This window comes from Giraffa tippelskirchi, chromosome Y, assembly GCF_054371585.1.
Source record: "Giraffa tippelskirchi isolate mGirTip1 chromosome Y, T2T-mGirTip1v1.2.pri, whole genome shotgun sequence".
Lineage (NCBI taxonomy): Eukaryota > Metazoa > Chordata > Mammalia > Artiodactyla > Giraffidae > Giraffa > Giraffa tippelskirchi.
This window is the reverse complement of record NC_137290.1, coordinates 171,995-193,043: the sequence shown is the minus strand read 5'-3', so window position 1 is coordinate 193,043 and position 21,049 is coordinate 171,995. Positions and strand designations below refer to the sequence as shown.

Sequence of the window (21,049 nt, the reverse complement as noted above, 5' to 3'; positions counted from 1 at the left end):
TGGAGGCTGTCATGGATCCTGATGACCCTGTGACCTGGGGTGACAGGGCCTCTGAAGGGGGTGGGGTGGGGTCTGATGGGAGGCTGTCATGGATCCTGATGACCCCGTGACCTGGGGTGACAGGGCCTCTGAAGGGGGTGCGGTGGGGGTGGACAGGTGGGGTGGGATCTGACAGGAGGCTGTCATGGGTCCTGATGACCCCGTGACCTGGGGTGACAGGGCCTGTGAAGGGGGTGCGGTGGGGTCTGACGGAGGCTGTCATGGGTCCTGATGACCCCGTGACCTGGGGTGACAGAGGCTCTGTTGCTGTGTCCCTCCCCAGATGTGACCCCTCCCAGCCCCCCGGCCCTGCACGCGCCCACAGGCCACCCGGCGAGGCCCTGGGTGGACAGCCCACACCACCGAGTGGTAGCTGCGTCGGGAGATGCCTGGCTGACTTTAGCTGCGGCTGAGGGTATGGTGTTGGCCCCTGTGTGGTGCCCGCCGCTGCCCGTCCTGGGAGGCAGAGCCCTGGGGCCGTGTGTTTCCTGAGGGCTGTGCTGGCTGAGGCTGAAACCTCCATGGGGCAGGGTGGGTGTGGGCACAAGCCCACAAGCCTCCGTGGACCTCCCACAGGACATGGGGCAGGTTCTCTCAGCAGCCTGGGCGGTCAGCCGTCCTGTCTAGAGGATCACAGCAGAAGGAGGATCAGGGAGGCGGGGCAGCGTGGACCAGGCCAGGGGTCATGTGTGGCGCTCGCCTGCAGGCTGCATGGTCTCCTGTCTCTGCAGTCAGCCCGCAGTGATGGTCTGGGTGCCCCGTCCACAGTGGGTCAACTGGGCTCGGGGCAGGCACCGTAGATCAGACCCACCTCTGATCATGAAAATAGAGGGAGGAGGTGGCCACATGTCCAGGTCCTCACTGAGTGTGGGTCCTGAGGGGATGCCCACGTGCCCAGGTTACCAAGTGTGGGTCCTGAGGGGATGGCCACGTGCCCAGGCCCTCACTGAGTGCCCAGGTCCTCACTGAGTGTGGGTCCTGAGGGGATGCCCACATGCTGAGGCCCTCACTAAGTGTGGGTCCTGAGGAGATGCCCATGTGCCCAGGTCCTCACTGAGTGTGGGTCCTGAGGAGATGCCCACATGCCTGGGTCCTCACTGAGTATGAGTCCCGAGGAGATGCCCACGTGCCCAGGTTACTGAGTGTGGGTCCTGAGGGGATGCCCATGTGCCCAGGTCCTCACTGAGTGTGGATCCTGAGGGGATGCCCACATGCCTGGGTCACTGAGTATAGATCCTGAGGGGATGCCCACATGCCTGGGTCACTGAGTGTGGATCCTGAGGAGATGCCCACATGCCTGGGTCCTCACTGAGTATGAGTCCCGAGGAGATGCCCACGTGCCCAGGTTACTGAGTGTGGGTCCTGAGGGGGTGCCCACGTGCCCAGGTCCTCACTGATTGTGGATCCTGAGGAGATGCCCATGTGCCCAGGTCCTCACTGAGTGTGAGTCCCGAGGAGATGCCCACATGCCCAGGTTACTGAGTGTGGGTCCTGAGGGGATGCCCACGTGCCCAGGCCCTCAGTGTGGATCCTGAGGGGATGCCCACGTGCCCAGGTCACCGAGTGTGGATCCTGAGGCGATGCCCACGTGCCCAGATCCTCACTGAGTGTGAGTCCCGAGGAGATGCCCACGTGCCCAGGTTACTGAGTGTGGGTCCTGAGGGGATGCCCACGTGCCCAGGTCCTCACCGAGTGTGGATCCTGAGGGGATGCCCACGTGCTCAGGTCACCAAATGTGGGTCCTGAGGAGATGCCCACATGCCCAGGTCCTCACTGAGTGTGGATCCCGAGGAGGTGCCCAGGCCCTCACTGTCGTCTCTCTCAGGTGCAGACGAGGAAGGAGGAGCCCCTACCACCCGCTGCGAGCCGGAGCATCCCCACCTTCTACTTCCCTCGTGGCCGCCCGCAGGACACCGTGAACGTGGACGCCGTCATCGCCAAGATCGAGAGGACCTTTGCCCAGTTCCCACACGAGAGGGCCACCATGGAGGACATGGGCCGCGTGGCCAAGGTGGGTGTCTCTGCAGGCAGGTGGGGTGGTCCTTCTTTGGTCGTGGCACGCCCAGAGCTCGGCTTCTGAGTCTGCTCTCTGCGGTCCTTGGAGCTTGTGGCACAGAGGGCTCTCGTGCCGAGCTCCGTCCTTGCTGTTGGAGGACACAGGCGGCCTGCGTGCCGGCCCCCGGGGCGTCCTGATCTTGGAGGGACCCTCCCCACGGGCTCAGCTCAGGCCCTCCCGTGTCTCTCCTGTCCAAGGGATGTGTGTCCACAGTCCACACACCGCGTGTGTGATTCGGGGCTTACCCTGAGTGTGACTGCAGTGCTCATCGCGGAGAGCGTGGCGCTGGACCCTCCGTGTGGACGCCCAGTCGTTTAGGTGTCTGCGCCATCTCTTAGAGGAACGTGACACGGTGTCCTCTGCCGCCCCAGTGGCTGGCTGGCTGTTGTAAGGGGCCAGGGGCCCCTGGGGTCCCTCCTGTCTCACCCTGTGTGTGTGTGTGCCCATCACTCAGTCCTGTCCGACTGTTTGCGACCCCACGGACTGGAGCCCGCCAGGCGCCTCTGTCCTTGGGATTCTCCAGGCAAGAATCCTGGAGTGGGCTGCCGTTTCCTCCTCCAGGGGCTCTTCCCGTGTCAGGGATCGAACCCGCGTCTCCTGCGCTGGCAGGCTTGCTGGACAGAGGACAGGTCTCCGCTTCACATCTGTCAGAGGCCCCAGGTTGCCCGCTGGTGTCATGCCCACCTGTGGGGTCCCTGTGCTCCCAGCACCCCTACTCTCGCTGTCGTGGACTAGGTGCCCGCCTGTTTGATCCCCCAGGGGTCACGCTGCCGCCCAGACTACTTGTGAAATCAGCGTTGGTTCTTCAGGGCAGTGCGGGGCCTCTCTCCGTTGTGTCCAGTGCTGCGGGCGACTTCTCTTTTCTCTGTGCCCCCTCCTCTCCCCCGCTTCGCCTGCCCTTCCCCCCTCCTCCCCCTCCCCCATCCTCTCCTCCGCTCCCCATCCTCCCCTAACTCTGACCCTCCCCCCTCGCCCCTCCCCTCCGCTCCCCATCCTCCCCTAACTCTGACCCTCCCCCCTCGCCCCTCCCCTCCGCTCCCCGCCCCTCCCCTCCGCTCCCCATCCTCCTCTGACTCTGACCCTCCCCCCTCGCCCCTCCCCTCTGCTCCCCATCCTCCCCTAACTCTGACCCTCCCCCCTCGCCCCTCCCCTCCGCTCCCCATCCTCCCCTAACTCTGACCCTCCCCCCTCGCCCCTCCCCTCCACTCCCCATCCTCCCCTAACTCTGACCCTCCACTCCCCATCCTCCCCTAACTCTGATCCTTTGCTCCCCATCCTCCCCTAACTCTGACCCTCCCCCCTCGCCCCTCCCCTCCACTCCCCATCCTCCCCTAACTCTGACCCTCCACTCCCCATCCTCCCCTAACTCTGATCCTTTGCTCCCCATCCTCCCCTAACTCTGACCCTCCCCCCTCGCCCCTCCCCTCCACTCCCCATCCTCCCCTAACTCTGACCCTCCACTCCCCATCCTCCCCTAACTCTGATCCTTTGCTCCCCATCCTCCCCTAACTCTGACCCTCCCCCCTCGCCCCTCCCCTCCACTCCCCATCCTCCCCTAACTCTGACCCTCCGCTCCCCATCCTCCCCTAACTCTGACCCTCCCCCCTCGCCCCTCCCCTCCGCTCCCCATCCTCCCCTAACTCTCACTCTCCCCTCCTCACCCCTCCCCCTTCCTCTCCTCCCCCATCACCCCTGCCCCTCCTGTAAGATCTCTTTATCTTGGTCCCAGCTGCTAACTTTCTGTCTATTGTGCGTGTCCTGAAAAGTTCTGCTGGACTGTGTGCTGAGTGACTCCACGTGCTCCCTTCTGCCTTCAGTTTTTAGGGGTTGCCTTTTTCTCTTTTTCTAAAACCTTTCTTGAGATGGACTCCACGTGCCACACAATTCACCATTTAAAGTGTACAGCTCAGCCATTCTTAGTGTATTCACACAGTCATGCAGCCGTCTCTACAGGGAGCTCTTATCACCCGAGAAAGAAACCTTGTAGCCTGTGGTTGTCATCGCCCCTCCCCTTCCCCCGCGTCTCTAGGAGAGCACTAGTCTGCCTTCAGTGTCTGTGCATTTGCCTCTTTCTGACCCTTTGTATAAATGGAACCACTCACTGTGTGTCCTTCTGTGCTTGCTTCTCTCACCGAGCACCCTGTGTTCAGGGTCCATCCATGTTGTACCCTGTGTCAGAGCTTCCCACCTCTTCATTCACTGAGTTGTTTTCCAGTGTGTGCATGGACCACATGCTGTTTATCCATCCATCCATCATCCATCCATCCACCCGTCCATCCATCCACCCCTCCATGCATCTACACATCTACCCCTCCATCCATCCACCCATCTATCCACCCATCCACCCATCTATCCATCCATCTACACATCTACCCACCGTCCATCCATCTATCCATCATCCATCCATCCACCCGTCCATCCATCCACCCATCCATGCATCTACACATCTACCCCTCCATCCATCCACCCATCTATCCATCCATCTACACATCTACCCATCCATCCAACCACCCATCCATCCATCCACCCATCCATCCACTCAACCATCCATCATCCATCCACCTGTCTATCCATCCATCATCCATCCATCCACCTATCTGTCAGTCCATCGACCTATCCATCCCCCCATCCACCCACACATCCATCCACCCACCCACCCATCCATCCATCTGTCCATCCAACCGTCTCTCCGTCATCCATCCATTCATCACCCAACGACCCATCTATCCAGTCATCCATCCATCCACCCACCCACTCCCCTCCCCCAGTCCCTGGCAACTGTGAATCTACTTCCTATCTCCATGGATTTGCCTGTTCTGGACATTTCCTATCAGTGAAATCACACGCCGTGTGTCCTTCTGTGTCTGCGTCTCTCACTGAACGTGGTGTGTTCACGGTCCATCCACATTGTAGCCTGTGTCAGAGCTGCCCTCCTTTTAATATTCCTGTACGTACTTGCCCTTCATGAACACTTGGGTGGTTCTACTCTCTGACTCTTGTGCGTGGTGTTGCTATGAACACTCGTGTGCTACAGGTTTGTGCAGATGGACGTGTTTGCGTTTCTCTTGGGTCGAGACCTAGGGAGTGGAATGGCTGGTTCAGACAGTGACGCTGCTCACCTTTCTGAGGAACCTCAAGACTCTTTTCCAAAGCAGCTGCCCCCGTTCACATCCCCCCCCACCACCGCACTGCGTGAGGGTCCCAGCGCGTTCGCACGTCTCCTGCACTCGCCGCCTTTCTGATGTTCGCACCGTCTCCAGCACTCGCCATCCCGGTATGAGGGCGGTGCTGCCTCCTGGTGGCTTTGAACTGCGTTTCCTTCCTGACTACGGGCGTCCCTGGTAGCTCAGACGGTAGGATGTCCGCCTGCAATGCAGAAGCCCTAGGTCAGGAAGATCCCCTGGAGGAGGGCATGGCCGCCCACTCCAGTGTTCTCGCCTGGAGAATCCCATGGACAGAGGAGCCTGGCGGGCTACCGTCCCTGCGATCACAAAGAGTCAGATACAGCTGAAGCGACTTCACGCTTTCCTTGCTGACTAACGTTGAGACTCTTCATGTGCTGTTAGCCGTTTCTATATATTCTTTCCGGCAGTGTCTCTTCAGATCCTCGGGGTGTTTTCAGTTGAGGTCATTTTACTGTTGACTCATAAGCATTCTTTGTCGTTTAGATACAGTCCCTTATTGGATATATATACTGTGTAAATATTTTGTCCCATTCTCTGGGTGGTTTTTTTCAGCTTTTTAAAAATTGAATTAGAGTTGATTTACAACGTTGTGATAATTTCTGCTGTACAGCAGCATGCATTATACATACATGTACATTCTTTTTCATTATGGTGTATCACAGGGTATTGGATGTAGTTCCCTGTGCTGTGTAGCAGGACGTTGTTGTGTGCCCGTCATGTATGTGTAATAGTTTGTTGTGTGCCCGTCATGTATGTGTAATAGTTTGCATCTGCTGCTCTCAGACTCCCTGTCCCTCCCTCTCCAGCCGCACCCCCTCCCTGTCCCGGCAGCCCCAGGTCTGATCTGTGTGTCTGTGAGTCTTCCTGTTTCTCAGGTAGGTTGACCGGTGCCGTGTTCTAGATCCTGGTATAAATGGTATCATTAGGTGCTTCTCTTTCCCTGCCTAACTGACCTCACGTAGTGTAACCGTCTCTCGGTCCATCCATGTTGCTGCAGACGGCACCGCTTTGTTCCTTTTGTGGCCTGGTAGTGCTCCGTGATGTCTGTACCACTTTACCCGTTCCTCTGTGGATGGACACTCAGGTTGCTTCCCTGTCTTGGCTGTTGTAAATAATGCTGCCCTGAACACTGGGTCTGTGTATCTTTTTGAATTAGAATTTTCCCTGGGTATATGCCCAAGAGTGGGATTGCTGGATCATATATGGCAGTTCTGTTTTTAGTTTTTTTAGGAACTTCATTGATTTATATGCGTCTCTCCGGCTTTCCCAGCACCACTTGCTGAAGACTGGGTCTTCTTTCCTCCACTGTCTGTTCTTGCCTCCTCGGTCAGAGCGTCACTGACCGTAGTTGTGGGTTTATCTCTGGATTCTCTGTTGCAGTCCCTGATCTAGGTGTCTGTGTCTCCGTCAGTACCACAGTGTCTTGAAGGCAGAAGGAGGAGAGGGTGGCAGAGGATGAGATGGTTGGATGGCATCACCGACTGACTGCACATGAATTTGAGCAGACTCTGGGAGACGGTGATGGACAGGGAGGCCGGGCGCGCTGCGGTCAGTGGGGTCGCAGAGAGTCGGACACACTGAGCTACTGAGCAGCAATAACAACAGCACACATTGTTTTGATTCCTCTCGCCCTGCAGTGCTGTCTGGCGCCTGGGGCCATTCTGCCTCCTGCTTTATTCTTCCTCTTCAGGATCGTTTGGCAGTTCTGGGTCTTTTGTGATTCCATATCAATTTTACGATTGCTTGTTCCAGTTCTGTGAAAAATGCCATGGGTAATTTGATAGGGATCACGTTAAATATGTAGACTGGTTTGGATAGTATGGTTGTTTTAACCATATTAATTTTTCCAATCCAGGAGCATGGAATATTTCTCCATTTCTTTGCATCATCTTTAATTTTCTTGATTAATGATTTTTTTAGTTTCTCAGCATGTAAATCTCTCACCTCCTTGGTCGGCTTTATTTTTTTTATACAATTTTAAAAGGAATTTTTTTTTTTAACTTTCCCTTTCTGCTATTTCACTATTAGTGTGAAGAAACGCAACTGATTTCTGTATGTTAGTCTTGTATCTTGCTACCTTGCTGAATTCATTTATCAGTTCCAGCAGTTGTTGTGTCTGGAGTCTTTAGGGTTTCCTATGTATGGTATCATATCATCTGCCTGTAGTGACAGTTTTACCGCTTGCCTTCCAATTTGGATACCATTTTCTTAATTTATGTATTTTTAATTGGAGGATAATTGCGGTAGTGTGTTGGTTTTTGCCATCCATCAACGTGGATCAGCCATAGGTATACATATGTCCCCTCCTTCTTGAGCCTCCGTCTCACCTCCACCCCGTCCCACTGCTCCGGGTCCAGTTTGAACACCTTTTATATCTTTTCCTTGTCTGATTGCCCTGGCTAGGACTTGCAGTCCTATGCTGCATAGAAATGGTGAGATTGGACATCCTTGTCTTGTTCACGAAAGGGAAGGCTTTCCACTTTTCACTGTTGAGGATTGTATTGGCTGTGGATTGGTCATAAATAGCTTTTGTGATGTTGAGATATGTTTACTCTAAACTCACTTTGGTAAGAGTTTTTGTCATGAATGGATGTGGAATTATGTCAGTGCTTTTTCTGCATCCATTGAGCCGATCATGCACTTTTTTACTTTTGTTGACATGGTATATCTCATTGATTGATTTGCGTATGTTGAACCATCCTTGTGAACTTGGGGTGAATCCTGCTTGGTCACGGTGTATGATCTTTTTTATGTGTTATTGGATTCGGTTTGCTGGTATTTTGTTGAAATTTTTGCATCTGTATTTATCAAAGATGTTGGCCTTTAATTTTCTTTTTCGGTAGTGTCAGTTTTGGTATTTGGGTGATGGTGGCTTGTCTTTGAGAGTATTCCCTCCTCTTCAATCTTCAAAGCAGTTTGAGAAGGATCACTAAGAGTTCTTCTTTGTAAATTTCTAGATTTAGCTGGTGAAACCATCTGGTAGTGGATTTTTGTTTGTACAGAGCTTTTTGATGGCAGATTCTATTTCACTGCCAGTGATCTCTTTGTTCGAATTACCTGTTCACGATTCGGTTTTGGTGGGCTGTGTGTTCTTAGAAAGCTGTCCTTTTCTTCTCGGTTGTTGGATTGCTCGGCATATAATTCTTCACAGTGTTCTCTTACGGATTTTTTGTATTTCTGTGATACTGGTTGATATGTTTCCTTTTTCATTTCTTATTTTGTTTGTTTGGATTTGCTCTCTTCTTGGTGAGACTGGCCGGCGGTCAGTCAGTCTGCGCCCTTTCCGGCCGGTGGTCGGTCAGTCTGCGCCCTTTCAGAGAATCAGCTCTTGGTTTATGTTTTTTTTCTTAATCTGTATCTTATTTATTTATTTTCTGTCAATGGAAACAGTAACAATTTATTTTCTCGGACTCCAAAATCACTGTGGACAGTGAGTGCAGCCATGAAATTAAAAGACGCCTGCTCCTTGAAAGAAAAGCTAAGACAAACCTCGACAGCGTATTAAAACACAGACACATCACTTTGTCGACAAAAGTCTGTCTAGTCAAAGGTATGGTTTTCCCAGTGATCATGTACGGATGTGAGAGTCGGACCATAAAGAAGGCTGAACATCCAAGAATTGGTGCTTTTGAACTGTGGTGTTGGAGAAGACTCTTGAGAGTCCCTTGGACAGCAAGGGTATCAAAGCAGTCAATACTAAAAGAAATCAGTCCTGAATATTCATTGGAAGGACTGATGCTGAAGCTGAAGCTCCAATCCTTTGCCCACCTGATGCGAAGAGCCGACTGATTAGAAAAGACCCTGATGCTGGGAAAGATTGAGGGCAGGAGGAGAAGGGGACGACAGAGGATGAGATGGCTGGATGGCATCTCTGACTCAGTGGACATGAACTTGGGCAAACTCTGGGAGATAGTGAAGGATAGGAAAGCCTGCAGTTCATGGGATCGCAGAGTTGGACATGACTGGGCAACTGAACAACAAAGAGTTGACGTACAGTGTTGAGTTAGTTTTACATGTATAGCAAAGTAAATCAGCTATACTTAGACAGGCATCCATCCTTTCTCAGACTCTTTTCCCGCTGAGATGATGAGAGAATACTGAGTAAAGCCCCGTGCTACATACAGTGGGCCTTGCGGATCATCTGTTCTATGTATTCGTGGTCTGTATATGTTAATCCCGAGCTCCTGTTTTATCCCTTCCCCTTTGGGAACCATAAAGCTTGTTCTCTGTCTGTGAATCTGTTTCTGTTTTATCAGTAAGTCCATTTGTACCCTTTTTTTTGACTCTACATGTCAGTCATATCATGTGATAGCTGTCTTCATCTCTCTGGCTTACTTCACTGAGGATGATAATCTCTAGGTCCATCTGTGTTGTTACAAATGGCATTTTTTCATTCTTCTTTATGCCTCAGTAATATCCCCTTGTGTATATGTGCACAACGTCTTCTTTTTCCATCCATCTGTCCATGGACATTTAGTTGCTTCCGTTTCTTGGCTATTACAAATAGTGGTGCAGTGAACGCTGGGGTGCATGGATCTTTTTGAATTAGAATTTTCATCTTTTCCAGATACATGGTCAGGAGTGGAACTGCTGGGTCATATTCTAGTTCTGTTTCTAGTTTTTTGAGAAACCCACATACTGTTCTCCATAGTGACTGCGCCAACTTACATTCCCACCAACAGTGTAGGAGGGCTCCCTTCTTTCCACCTCTCCAGCATTTATTGTTTGTAGACCTTTTAATGACCGGTGTGAAGTGCCATCCTGACCAGTGTGAAGTAGTACCTCACTGCAGCTTGGATTTGCATTTCTTTAGCAATCAGTGATGTTGAGTGTCTTTTCATGTGCCTTTTGGTCATCTTTACTGTTTTCTTTGGAGAAATGTCTGTTTAGCTCTTCTGACCATTTTTTAAATGTTTATTATTTATCTGATTGTGCCAGGTCTTAGTTGTGGCATGTGGGGTGAACTTCTCTGGTAGTAGTAAAGTTAGTCTCTCAGTCGTCTCCACGTCTTTGCAATCCCATGGACTGTAGCCCGCCAGGCTCCTCTGTCCATGGAATTTTCCAGGCAAGAATATTGCAGTGGGTTGCCATTTCATTCTCCAGAGCTCTTCTGACCATTTTTTGATTGAATCTTTTAAAGATATGTATTTATTTATTTGGGGCTTCCGGGGTGGCACTAGTGATAAAGAATCCTCCTGCAATGCAGGAGACTCAGGTTCGATCCGTGAGTCGGGAAGATCCCCTGGAGGAGGGTATGGCAGCCCACTCCAGTATTCTTCCTGGAAAACCCCATGGACAGAGGAGCCTGGTGGGCTACAGTTCATGGGGTCGCACAGAGTCGGACACGACTGAGCGACTGAGCACATGTTCATTATTTCTTTGCCATGTTGGGTCTTGGTTGAAGCATACGGGATCTTTGTCTTCATGGAATGAGGGCTCTCTAGTTGCAGCATGCGGCATCCAGTTCCCTGATCGGGGACTAAACCCGGGCCCCCATTGGGAACGTGGAGTCTTAGCCACTGGCCCAGCAGGGAAGTCCCTCGGGTTGTTTTTTCATATTGAACTGTTTGTACGTACAAGCACGAGGTATTTGTACAAGCTCGAGCTATTTGTATATTTTGGAGATCGATCCCTTGTTGGTCGCATCGTTTGCAAATCTTTTCTCCCATTCTGTCTTTTCATTTTGTTATGGTTTCCTTTGCTGTGCAAATGCTTGTACGTCTAATTAGATCCCATTTGTTTATTGTTTGTTTTTATTTCTATTACTCTGAGAGTTAGATCCAAAAAGCTATTTTGTGATTGATGTCAGAGAGTGTTCTGCCTTTGTTTTCCTCTGGGAGTTTTATAGTGTCCGGGCTCACATTTAGGTCTTTCACCCATCTGGAGTTTACTTTTGTGTGTGGTGTCAGAGTGTGTTCTGATTTCATCCTTTCACCTGGAACTGTCCAGTTTTCCCAGCACCACTCACTGAAACGGCTCTTCTGCATTCTGTGTTCTTGCTCCCCTTTGTCACAGATTAATTGATCATAGATGCGTGGGTTTGTCTCTAGGCTTTCTATCTTGTTCCATCATCTCTTTGTCTGTTTTTATGCCAGTCCCACACTGTTTTGACATCATAGTACCACACAGTTTTGGCATCACTGACTCAGCAGACATGAGTTTGAGGAGGCTCCAAGAGATGGTGAAGGACAAGGAGGCCTGGCGTGCTGCGGTCCATGGGGTTGCAAAGAATCGAATACGATTTGGTGACTGAACCACAACAGGAAATACAATTTTGATTACTGTTGCTTTGAGGTATAGTCTAAAGCCAGGCACCAGGACTCCTCCAGCTGAGTTTTTTTATTTTCAAGATGGCTTTGGCTATTTGGGGTCTTTTATGTCTCCATGCAGATTTAACAAGTTTTTGTTTTAGTTCTGTGAAAAATGCCACTGGTTAATTTGATAGCAGTTGCGCCGAATCTATAGATGACCTTGGGCAGTATAGTCATTTTGACAATATTGATTCTTCTAATCCAAGAACGTCAAATCTGTACATGTGACCCTTTTTCTTTGTAGGGTTATTTATTTCTGATTCATTTTGACTAGTCAGGGTAGAGAGTAACTTCTCTTTTTTCAGATAAGCATCTGTCAGCTTCATGGAGTACTTCAGTTTTTGCTTACCTGTTTCTGCAGTCTGCTCACATCTTTATCACTTTCTTACACATTTGTCTATTGTCATTTTTTCTTAGGTTCTTGAATCAAATAATTAATTTTGTTTTTCAGTCAACTTTATTAAGGTATAATGGACACAGAATAAGATCTCCCTGTTGAAGGTGTACAGTTTTCCACAGTATAAATGTTTGCCCCCGTGGACCCATTTCTTCACATAAATAGGGCTGCTGTGAACGTTGGGGTGAATGTATCTTTTTGAATTTCAGTTTTCATCTTTTCCAGATAACATGGTCAGGAATGGGGCTGTTGGATGACATGGTAATTCTATTTTTAGAGTTATATAGGGAACGCTAAAGGCTTCCCAGGTGGCTCGGTGGTAAAGAACCCACCTGCCAGTGCAGGGGACGTGGGTTAGATCCCTGGGTTGGCAAGATGCACTGAAGGAGGAAATGGCAGTCCTCTGCAGTATTCTTGCCTGGAGAACCCCATGGACAGAGGAGTCCAGCGGGCTGCGGTCCATGGGGTCGTGGAGAGTCGGGCAGGAGTTAGTGACCGAATACCTAACAGAGGGAACCCCGGTCAGCCAGGATGTCTCATGTGCCCCCTCTTGCTCCGGGTCCCCTCCCCGTGTTACTGAGCAGGCTTCCTGGACTCCTCCATCGGTGGTCGGGCCCGAGGGCCTGGCTGGGGCATCGGCCCCCGACCTTGGCGGTGCTGTGTGCGGGGGTCAGTGGGACAGGACGGGCTTCTGCTCCCAGCTCCTCAGGAGGGGCGGCTGGGTGGGCCTGTGGTGTCGTGGCGTCAGCACTCGGCCCTCTGCTGCAGGCGGTGTCTGTAGCCTCGTATAGTTTGTCTGTGTGTCTGCTCTTCCAGACGGCGTCTGTCCCGGGCGCGCTGGAGGAGACGGTCCGGGGCCCCAGCACGCTCACCCCGGGCCTTCTGCTGCTGCTGTTTTACTTGGTGAAGAATGTCACAGGGGCCCCGTGGGGGCTGCCTCTGGTTTCTGGGCACAACTGGGGTATCTGTCCCCGTGTCTGCTGCCGAGTGGCATCCTGTGCATGCGCGTCCCTGGCTTTACCGGTGCAGGAGTGTTTGGTCGTTCTCAGTGCCGTCTCGTGAACATGGCTGCTGTGGACATTTGCATTCCCAGGATTCCGGCGATAGCTTTGCTTGTGTCTGAGGTAAGGAATGCCTCTGTTGAATCGCTGGCTCATCCGCTGCCACTATGTTTAATTTTATATGAAGTACGAAACCGTCTTCTGGCGTGCCTGTGTCTGGGACACGTCTAGCGAGCAGTGTGAGACGCCAGTTCTTGCTGTCTGCAGTTTTCATCCTTAGCCTCACAGAGGGGGGTGTGTGTGTGTGTGCTGAGGTCACAATGGGATGTGTGTGTGTGTGTGTGCTGAGGTCACACTGGGATGTGTGTGTGTGTGTATGTGTGTGCGCTGAGGTCACACTGGGAGCTGTGTATGTGTGTCTCTGTGTGCTGAGGTCACACTGGGATGTGTGTGTGTGTCTGTGTGCTGAGGTCACACTGGGATGTATGTGTGTGTCTGTGTGCTGAGGTCACACTAGGATGTGTGTGTGTGTGCGCTGAGGTCACACTGGGAGCTGTGTATGTGTGTCTCTGTGTGCTGAGGTCACACTGGGATGTGTGTGTGTGTGTGTGTGTGTCTGTGTGCTGAGGTCACACTGGGATGTGTGTGTGTGTCCCTGTGTGCTGAGGTCACACTGGGAGGTGTGTGTGTCTGTGTGCTGAGGTCACACTGGGATGTGTGTGTGTGTCCCTGTGTGCTGAGGTCACACTGGGAGGTGTGTGTGTCTGTGTGCTGAGGTCACACTGGGGTGTTTGTGTGTGTGTGTCTCTGTGTGCTGAGGTCACACTGGGAGGTGTGTGTGTGTGTCTCTGTGTGCTGAGGTCACACTGGGATGTGTGTGTGTCTCTGTGTGCTGACGTCACACTGGGATGTGTGTGTGTGTCCCTGTGTGCTGAGGTCACACTGGGAGGTGTGTGTGTGTGTCTCTGTGTGCTGAGGTCACATTGGGATGTGTGTGTGTGTCTGTGTGCTGAGGTCACACTGGGATATGTGTGTGTGTGCACGCGTTGAGGTCACACTCCTGTGTGTGTGTGCGCGCGCGCGCGCTGCAGTCACTTACTCGAGCTTCCAGTCTCATTTCTGTCATGGTTGGGTTCAGTGTGTGCTGATGTGTTTGTTTTCCATCGGCATCTTTTCCTTTCGGCGCTGTCTTGGGGTGTAATGACTGAGGTGAACAGTAGGTGTTTCCTGCGGACAATGTCATCCGCTTTGGGGTGCGCGCGTCTCTGTGGAACTGTCCACACCGTCAGATGAGAAGCGTTTCCGGACACCCTCCCCCCCCCCCGCTCACTGTCCGGTCCAGCCCCGGTGCAGCCAGGCCCCCGCTGTGTACTCTCTGTCACTGTGGGTTGGTTAGAGTTCACTCGAACTTTCCCTGTAGAGGATCACACAGTGGGTACTTGCTTTAGCGGGCGCATTTCTAGTGACTCACAGTACTGAGCACCTTTGTGCGTAGCATTTGTGTCACTGTATACTATGCTGACGACATCCGCGTTCAGACCGTTGCCCACTAAGCGTGCAGTGTTTTCTCAGTGTTGACTTAGACGTGCCTTGTGTGTGCCCTAGATGGGAGCACTTGTCAGAGGTCCTCGCCCCAGCGGGTTTTTTTCCCAGTCTTCCCTTGCCTTTCCACTCTTCCGTCAGCCTCTGGAATTACAGATGGTTTTAATTTACACCCTGTCTGGTCCTGTGGTTCTTTATTTGGGGTTTACGCGTTTCTGTCCTTGGTAGGAAGTGTCCGCGATCCCAGTGTCACTAGCATTTTGTCCTGTGTTTTCCTCTGGAGGTTGGTTCGGTAAACTCTTCTGTTCAGGTACGAGCTCCGCTCTGAGCAGGGTGATTGCCTGCATGGGGCAGGAAGAAAGTGCACTTCTGTACACGGTGCCCAGCGGCTCCTTCCCCACCCAGCAGACCCCTCACCCCCTGCCAACTTGCCTTGGCACCTTCTTCAGCCGTGGAGGAGTCGGGCCGTGGGGGCTCTTGGATGTGGGTAACAGGGCGTCTCTACATGTGGGCAGGGCTGTCCCCCTCCAAGGATCCGGACAGTCCTGGCCCCAGCCACCGCCCCCCCCCTTCCCCGACCTCACTGTGGGGTTCTGTCCTCCTGGCAGAATTGAAAGGGAAGCATTTGTGATTGTTCGTTTCCTGCCCAGCAAGGTTGTGGACTTTGAGCTTGCTAAGTTAGTTCCCATCTTTCAGATGCCTGCTCAGCTCACCTCACTTAGCGAATTTATTTATTTTTTTAAAACGTTTTATTTTACATTGAAGTTCAGTCAATTAACAGTGTCGTGATTGTCCCAGGTGGACAGCACAGGGACTCAGCCACACATACACATCTATCCATTCTCCCCCAAACTCCCCTCCCCATCCAGGCTGCCACAGACATGGAGCAGAGCTCCCTGTGCTGTCCAGCAGGTCCTTGCTGATTCTCCATGTTACACACAGCAGTGTGTCCATGTCCATCCCAAACTCCCTGACTATCCCTTCCCCACCCTTCCTCCTGGGAACCATAAGGTTATTACAGAGTATTGAGCAGAGTTCCCTGTGCTGTCCAGCAGGTCCCTGTGGGTTCTCCATGTTAAATACAGCAGTGTGTCCACGTCCATCCCAGACTCCCTGGCTGTCCCTTCCGCTGCGTAACTATAAGTTCATTCTGTAAGTCTACGAGTCTCTTTCTGCTTTGTCAGTAAGTGCATTGATATCGTTTCTTTTAGACTCCCCGTATAAGGGAAGTCATAGGGTATTTCTTTCTGTCTCACTTACTTCACACAGTATGGCAGTTTCTAGGCCCATCCATGTTGCTGCAGACGGCATTATTGCGTTCCTTTTCATGGCTGACTAATATTCCACGGTATACGTGTGCCACACCTTCTTTACCCACTGCTCTGTCAGTGGGCATCGAGGTGGCTTCCTCGTCCTGGCTGTGGTGAGCAGTGCTGCAGTGAGCATTGGGGTGCATGTAGCCTTTCTGGCTGAGTTTTCTCCAGACACAGGGCCAGCTGTGGGGCTGTGGGATCATGTGGTAGCTCTGTTTCTAGTTTTTCAGGAGCCTCCTTGCCGTCCACCACAGTGGCTGTAACAGTTTACGGGCCCACCCGCAGGGGAGGAGGGCTCCTCTCCTCCACACCCTCTGCAGCATTTCCTGTTTGCAGATTGCTGGTGATGGCCCTTCTGCATGGTGTGAGGTGGTCCTCTTTGTGGCTTTGGTTTACATTTCTCCAGTTAGCAGTGTTGAACATCTTTCCGTGTGCTCTCGGCCATCTGTGTGTCTTTGTGGAGAAGCGTCTTTCTAGGTCGTCCGCCCGTCTTTTTTAACTGGACAGGGGGGTCCCGTCAGACCGCCTGCTGGCCGCTGCACCGCCTCCCCCCGCAGCATAGGGTCTGTCAGCTGCTGTCTGGGTCCTGCTCTCGAGACCATCGTGTGGTCCCCTCTGCTGGGATCTGGTTACTGCTTCCTCTGCGTCTCCCCCCGCAGTCCTGACCCCGTTCACGCTCTTTGCTCGCAGAGCCCACCAGCGCACAGCTCACAGGCCTCACGGCGGTCACCCTGAGCCGTTCCCGAGCCGTCTGCCTTCTTCCTATTGCTGTTCATTCACTAAGTCCTGTCTGCCTCCGTGCGACCCTTTGGAACGTAGCCCGCCAGGTTCCTCTGTCCTTCGGATTCTCCAGGCAGGAATAGTAGAGTGGATTCCCGTTTCTCTCTGCAGGGGATCTTCCCGACCCAGAGGTCGAACCTGGGTATCCTGGGATTGTTGGAGCGTTCCTACATATTTTGGACTCTCTGTCTTGCCCGTATGAGTTGGGTGTTTGCAGAACTGTTGGTAAAGGTGGTCACGTCTGCTGCTGTCTGTCCCAGGATTTGACCAAAGCGTTCAGGGCGAAACGTAAGCCCCTCTGCAGTCCTGTCACCAGGAAATAAAGCAGTCAGAGAGTCTGCGCTGTTTCCATACCTCTTCAACGCCTTCTGTTGTTGTCCAGTCGCTCAGTCGTGTCCGACTCTCTGCGACCCCATGGACTGCAGCGCGCCAGGCCTCCCTGTCCATCACCAGCTCCCAGAGCTTGCCCAAACTCGTGTCCATCGAGTCGGCGATGCCATGCAACCATCTCCTCCTCTGCCGTCCCCTTCTCCTCCCGCCCTCAATCTTTCCCAGCGTCAGGGCCCTGAAAGCTGTGACTGTGAGCGATGTGGTCACCTTGACCCCTGCGGCGTGCAGTGTCGCAGGAGCGTCCTCTCGTGTCCCGAGTAGCTCACGGTCTCCTCTCGTTTACGCTCTCCTCACGGGTCATGAGGCGCTGAGACTCCGGGGTTGGGGGTGTGCTCACCTGCTCTGTCCTGGTTGCCGACAGTCAGGCTCCGGTCGGGGGACGCGGTGCACACTGCGTCCTCAGGACCACTGTTTGCGCCTTCACCCATGTGACCGAGCGAGGGACTGCCGTGTCCTCAGACACGCGGGGCTGTGCGGGGCGCGCCGTCTGCACACAGCGGCTCTCCCTGCCTTGCTGGGGCCGGCCCTGGGGGCCAGAACGAGCTCGACTGTGTCCTCACCCCTCCCGCAGGCCTGTGGCTGCCCGCTCTACTGGAAGGGGCCGCTCTTCTGCAGCGCCGGCGGGGAGCGCACCGGCTCCGTGTCCGTCCACAAGTTCGTCGCCATGTGGAGAAAGTGAGTCCGGGAGGGGGCGGTGTCCCTGGGCCGTCCCCCGCTCCTGGCTGGCCCTCCTGCGGCCGGGACATTCCCGTCCAGGGGAGACTATGCCTCGGGGTTCCTGGCGGCCGGGACAGTCAGGTCTGGGGGAGACCGTGCCTGGGGGTCCCAGCGGCCGGGACAGGTCTGGGGGAGACCGTGCCTGGGGGGGTCCCGGCGGCTGGGACAGTCACGTTTGCGGGAGATCGTGTGGGGGGTCCCAGCACAGCTGCCGTGTACCTCCTGGGGCCCGAGTCTGGGCGGGGGCCTGTGGACGCACGGGGCGTCAGCAGGGGTGTGCTCTGCGCCCAGGGTCCTGCAGAACTGTCACGACGATGCCGCCAAGTTCGTGCACCTGCTCGTGAGCCCCGGCTGCAGCTACCTGGTGCAGGAGGACTTCGTGCCCTTCCTGCAGGTACGTGCCCGCCGCCCGCTGCATGCCCCTCTCCCGCGCGTCCCTGCTGTGCACCGCACACGCCCCCCGTCCGTGTGTCCCGCCTTTGCGCAATGCACACCCCCATCTGCACGTGCCCAGCACACGCATGTCCCCTCTCTGCTGCACGCACCCCCACCCCTCTCACAGGCGCATCCCTGTGTCTACACCTCCATGTGGGAGCCTGGCTCTCTGCCTGTGGGGCCGCCTCCCTGGGCTGGTCCCGTGCAGCCCCTCGGGAGCCTTGTGAGCCATGGGACGGGGTGGACAGCTGCAGCCCTGAGCCTGGGCACCTGGACTCGGATGGGCACCACGCACGCTGGTGTGTGCCTGGCTGTCACGGGCCGGGTCGGGGTGTGCGAGACATTCATTCCCAGTGCCTTTCTGCTTCCTTTAAACACAGTTAGTTCAGGACTTCATGGTCGGTTGTCTGGAGGAGAGTTTAAAGTGATGGCTGCCTACCTGCATGTTCCACTTAAAACACGGAACAAAGTTACGCAAAGAGTGTGAATGAGAGCGATTTGAAGGGCACCCGGGATTGTAGTCCTTTATCACATGAGGACATGTCACGTACTCCTCAGAACCTGGGATGCTCTTACCTGCTGGGGTTTGCATGTTTATACGTGTCAGGTCACCCTTGGTCATGAGAGGCAGTGGCATTTGCTTCCATTCAGAGCCCCGTCCTTTCTCAGACGTGGCCGCGATGGCTCAGTACAGTCTCGATCTGACGTGATTTCACGTAACCGTGTGTTCGATGGGACTCCCCGGGGCGCCTCTGGGCCTGCCTGTGCGACCCTGGGGTTTCTGGTGGACACGTGGGTTCTCATTCCCGGGGGCTGCGTGTGGTCCCGCGGCGCGTCCCAGGACTGGGTCCTCTCCCCCCGCAGGACGTGGTGAACACGCACCCCGGCCTGGCGTTCCTGAAGGAGGCGGCCGAGTTCCACTCTCGCTACATCACCACGGTGAGTGCCGAGTGTCCGCGCCCCCGCGGTCCGCAGCCCTTACGCCCCGCTTTGTCAGCACGACCAGGTGTCTGTGGTCCTCTTCTCCGGGGCTCGGGAGGGGTGAGCGGTGTGGCCCACGCAGGCCCCGCGCAGGGTACGTCGCCGAGCCCCAGGGTCGGACGGGGCGCAGGTCCCAGCGGGCGAGGGCGCGTCCAGAAACCCTGCCGTCTGCCTCCCGGGCAGCAGGCTTTCAGGTTCAGAGCATCAGGCGAGGGCGCTCTGCGTGGGGCATGGGCCCCACCTGGGGACACGGAACCGCAGCCCAGGCCCCGCACCTGCCCTGGGCCGGGGTCACCTGGGGGGAAGGGCTCTCGCCCACACACGTGGCCCGGCTCTGGGTGCGGGTGGTTGGTGGGCAGCCCCCGGGCACGCGGGCTGGGAGCACACTTGTCCTGCAGCACGGAGTGCACACGTGTGGGCGGGGCAGGCGCACGCGGGGGTGGGGGAGCAGAGCCGCGGGGCGGGGCGGGGTGTGGATGCGTGTGCAGCTGCACGTGCCCACGGTTCCCAGGCCCCCCTCACACACACCCTGCCCCACTCTGCTCCCCGACTCACAGTGACGATCCACACTGAGGTTTCTCCCAGCCACACTGAGTGCTGGCTGAGACACTGCTGATGCCAGGGGCTCCTAAACACTCGGGGGACGGGGCGGGGGCTGTCCTGGAGGAGGGGATGGGGGAGGGGGCGCCCCGGGCATTGACGTCTGGACCTGCCGGCCTCCGTGTGCAGGGGCGGGCGCGCTCTCGGCTTTAAGCTCACGCTCCCCTCCAGCCGGCCAGTCAGGTGTTCCTGGAGGGATCGGAGCGGGGTTTCCAGCCGCGCTGTGAGGGCTGCCCGCCCCTCAGAGCTGCTGTGTCCGCCCCCTCCAGCCCGAGGACGGCCGGCTCTCGGCTGGGCTGCGCACTGCACCGGGCGCAGCTTCCGCCGCGCCGGGTCCCCCCCTGGGCTCCAACGGGCCTCCTTCCCGACCCTCCGCCAAGTGCGGGGCGGCCGCCCTCTGCTGGCGGCTCGCGGTCCTGCAGCGCACGGTCACAGGGCGGGTCACAGGGGGTCATAGGGCGGCCCGCGGGCTCACACGTGGGCATCACGTGGACCCTGCAGTGCCCACATCGCTGTGCGGGGCTGACGTGCCTCCTGCGTCCCCCGCAGGTCATCCAGAGGATCTTCTACACCGTCAACAGGTCCTGGTCGGGCAGGATCACGTGCGCCGAGCTGCGGAGGAGCACCTTCCTGCAGGTGCGCGGGGAGAGGGACCCCGCCTCCACCCGCCCGGGCGCGCCCCCCCACCCCCGTCCATCCGGCCACCCGCCCGCCCACCCAGACATCCCCATCCGGCCACCCGCCCGCCCACCCAGACATCCCCATCCGGCCACTCGCCCGCCCACCCACACATCCCCATCCGGCCACCCGCGCGCCCACACATCCATCCCGCCTCCCACACCCGGCACCCAGCCGTCCGGCCCTCCTGTCTGCCGTCATCCTGGGGTCTCTGCGCACAGAACCGTCCGCCCATGCTCCCCCCTCCCCCGTCCCCTACCTCCTCCCCTCCGTGTCTCTGACCTGTGCTGCCCCGGTGCACCCCTGACCCGGTTGCCCCTCCCGGCCCTCACACGGCCTTGCCCTGCTCTGACCCTGCCTCCCCACGACACGGGATCTGGGCCCGTCCCCACTGGACGGCCTGTTTGCACTCTACGTCCTGGCGTCCCTGTTGGCAGTTCTCTGGTGTGTCCTGCAGAACGTGGCTCTCCTGGAGGAGGAGGCAGACATCAACCAGCTGACGGAGTTCTTCTCCTACGAGCACTTCTATGTCATCTACTGCAAGTTCTGGGAGCTGGACACGGACCATGACCTGCTCATCGACGCTCAGGACCTGGCCCGGCACAACGACCACGGTGAGCACTC

General features: G+C 55.4%; 1 protein-coding gene across 6 annotated transcripts in view; it reads left to right on the top strand.

Moving 5' to 3' along the window:
* The window catches only part of LOC145537818 (serine/threonine-protein phosphatase 2A regulatory subunit B'' subunit beta), a 42,644-nt gene that overhangs the window by 14,448 nt on the left and 7,147 nt on the right, over positions 1 to 21,049 (top strand). For 5 of the 6 annotated variants that reach the window (XM_081568707.1, XM_081568706.1, XM_081568710.1 and 2 more), the window contains 6 exons: positions 1,865 to 2,050; positions 17,586 to 17,689; positions 18,023 to 18,125; positions 19,031 to 19,105; positions 20,297 to 20,383; positions 20,883 to 21,039. In XM_081568707.1, the coding sequence (XP_081424833.1) occupies positions 1,865 to 2,050; positions 17,586 to 17,689; positions 18,023 to 18,125; positions 19,031 to 19,105; positions 20,297 to 20,383; positions 20,883 to 21,039 (712 nt within the window). The remainder of the gene's footprint in view (positions 1 to 1,864; positions 2,051 to 17,585; positions 17,690 to 18,022; positions 18,126 to 19,030; positions 19,106 to 20,296; positions 20,384 to 20,882; positions 21,040 to 21,049) is intronic. The other variant, XM_081568711.1, reaches the window with a different exon arrangement.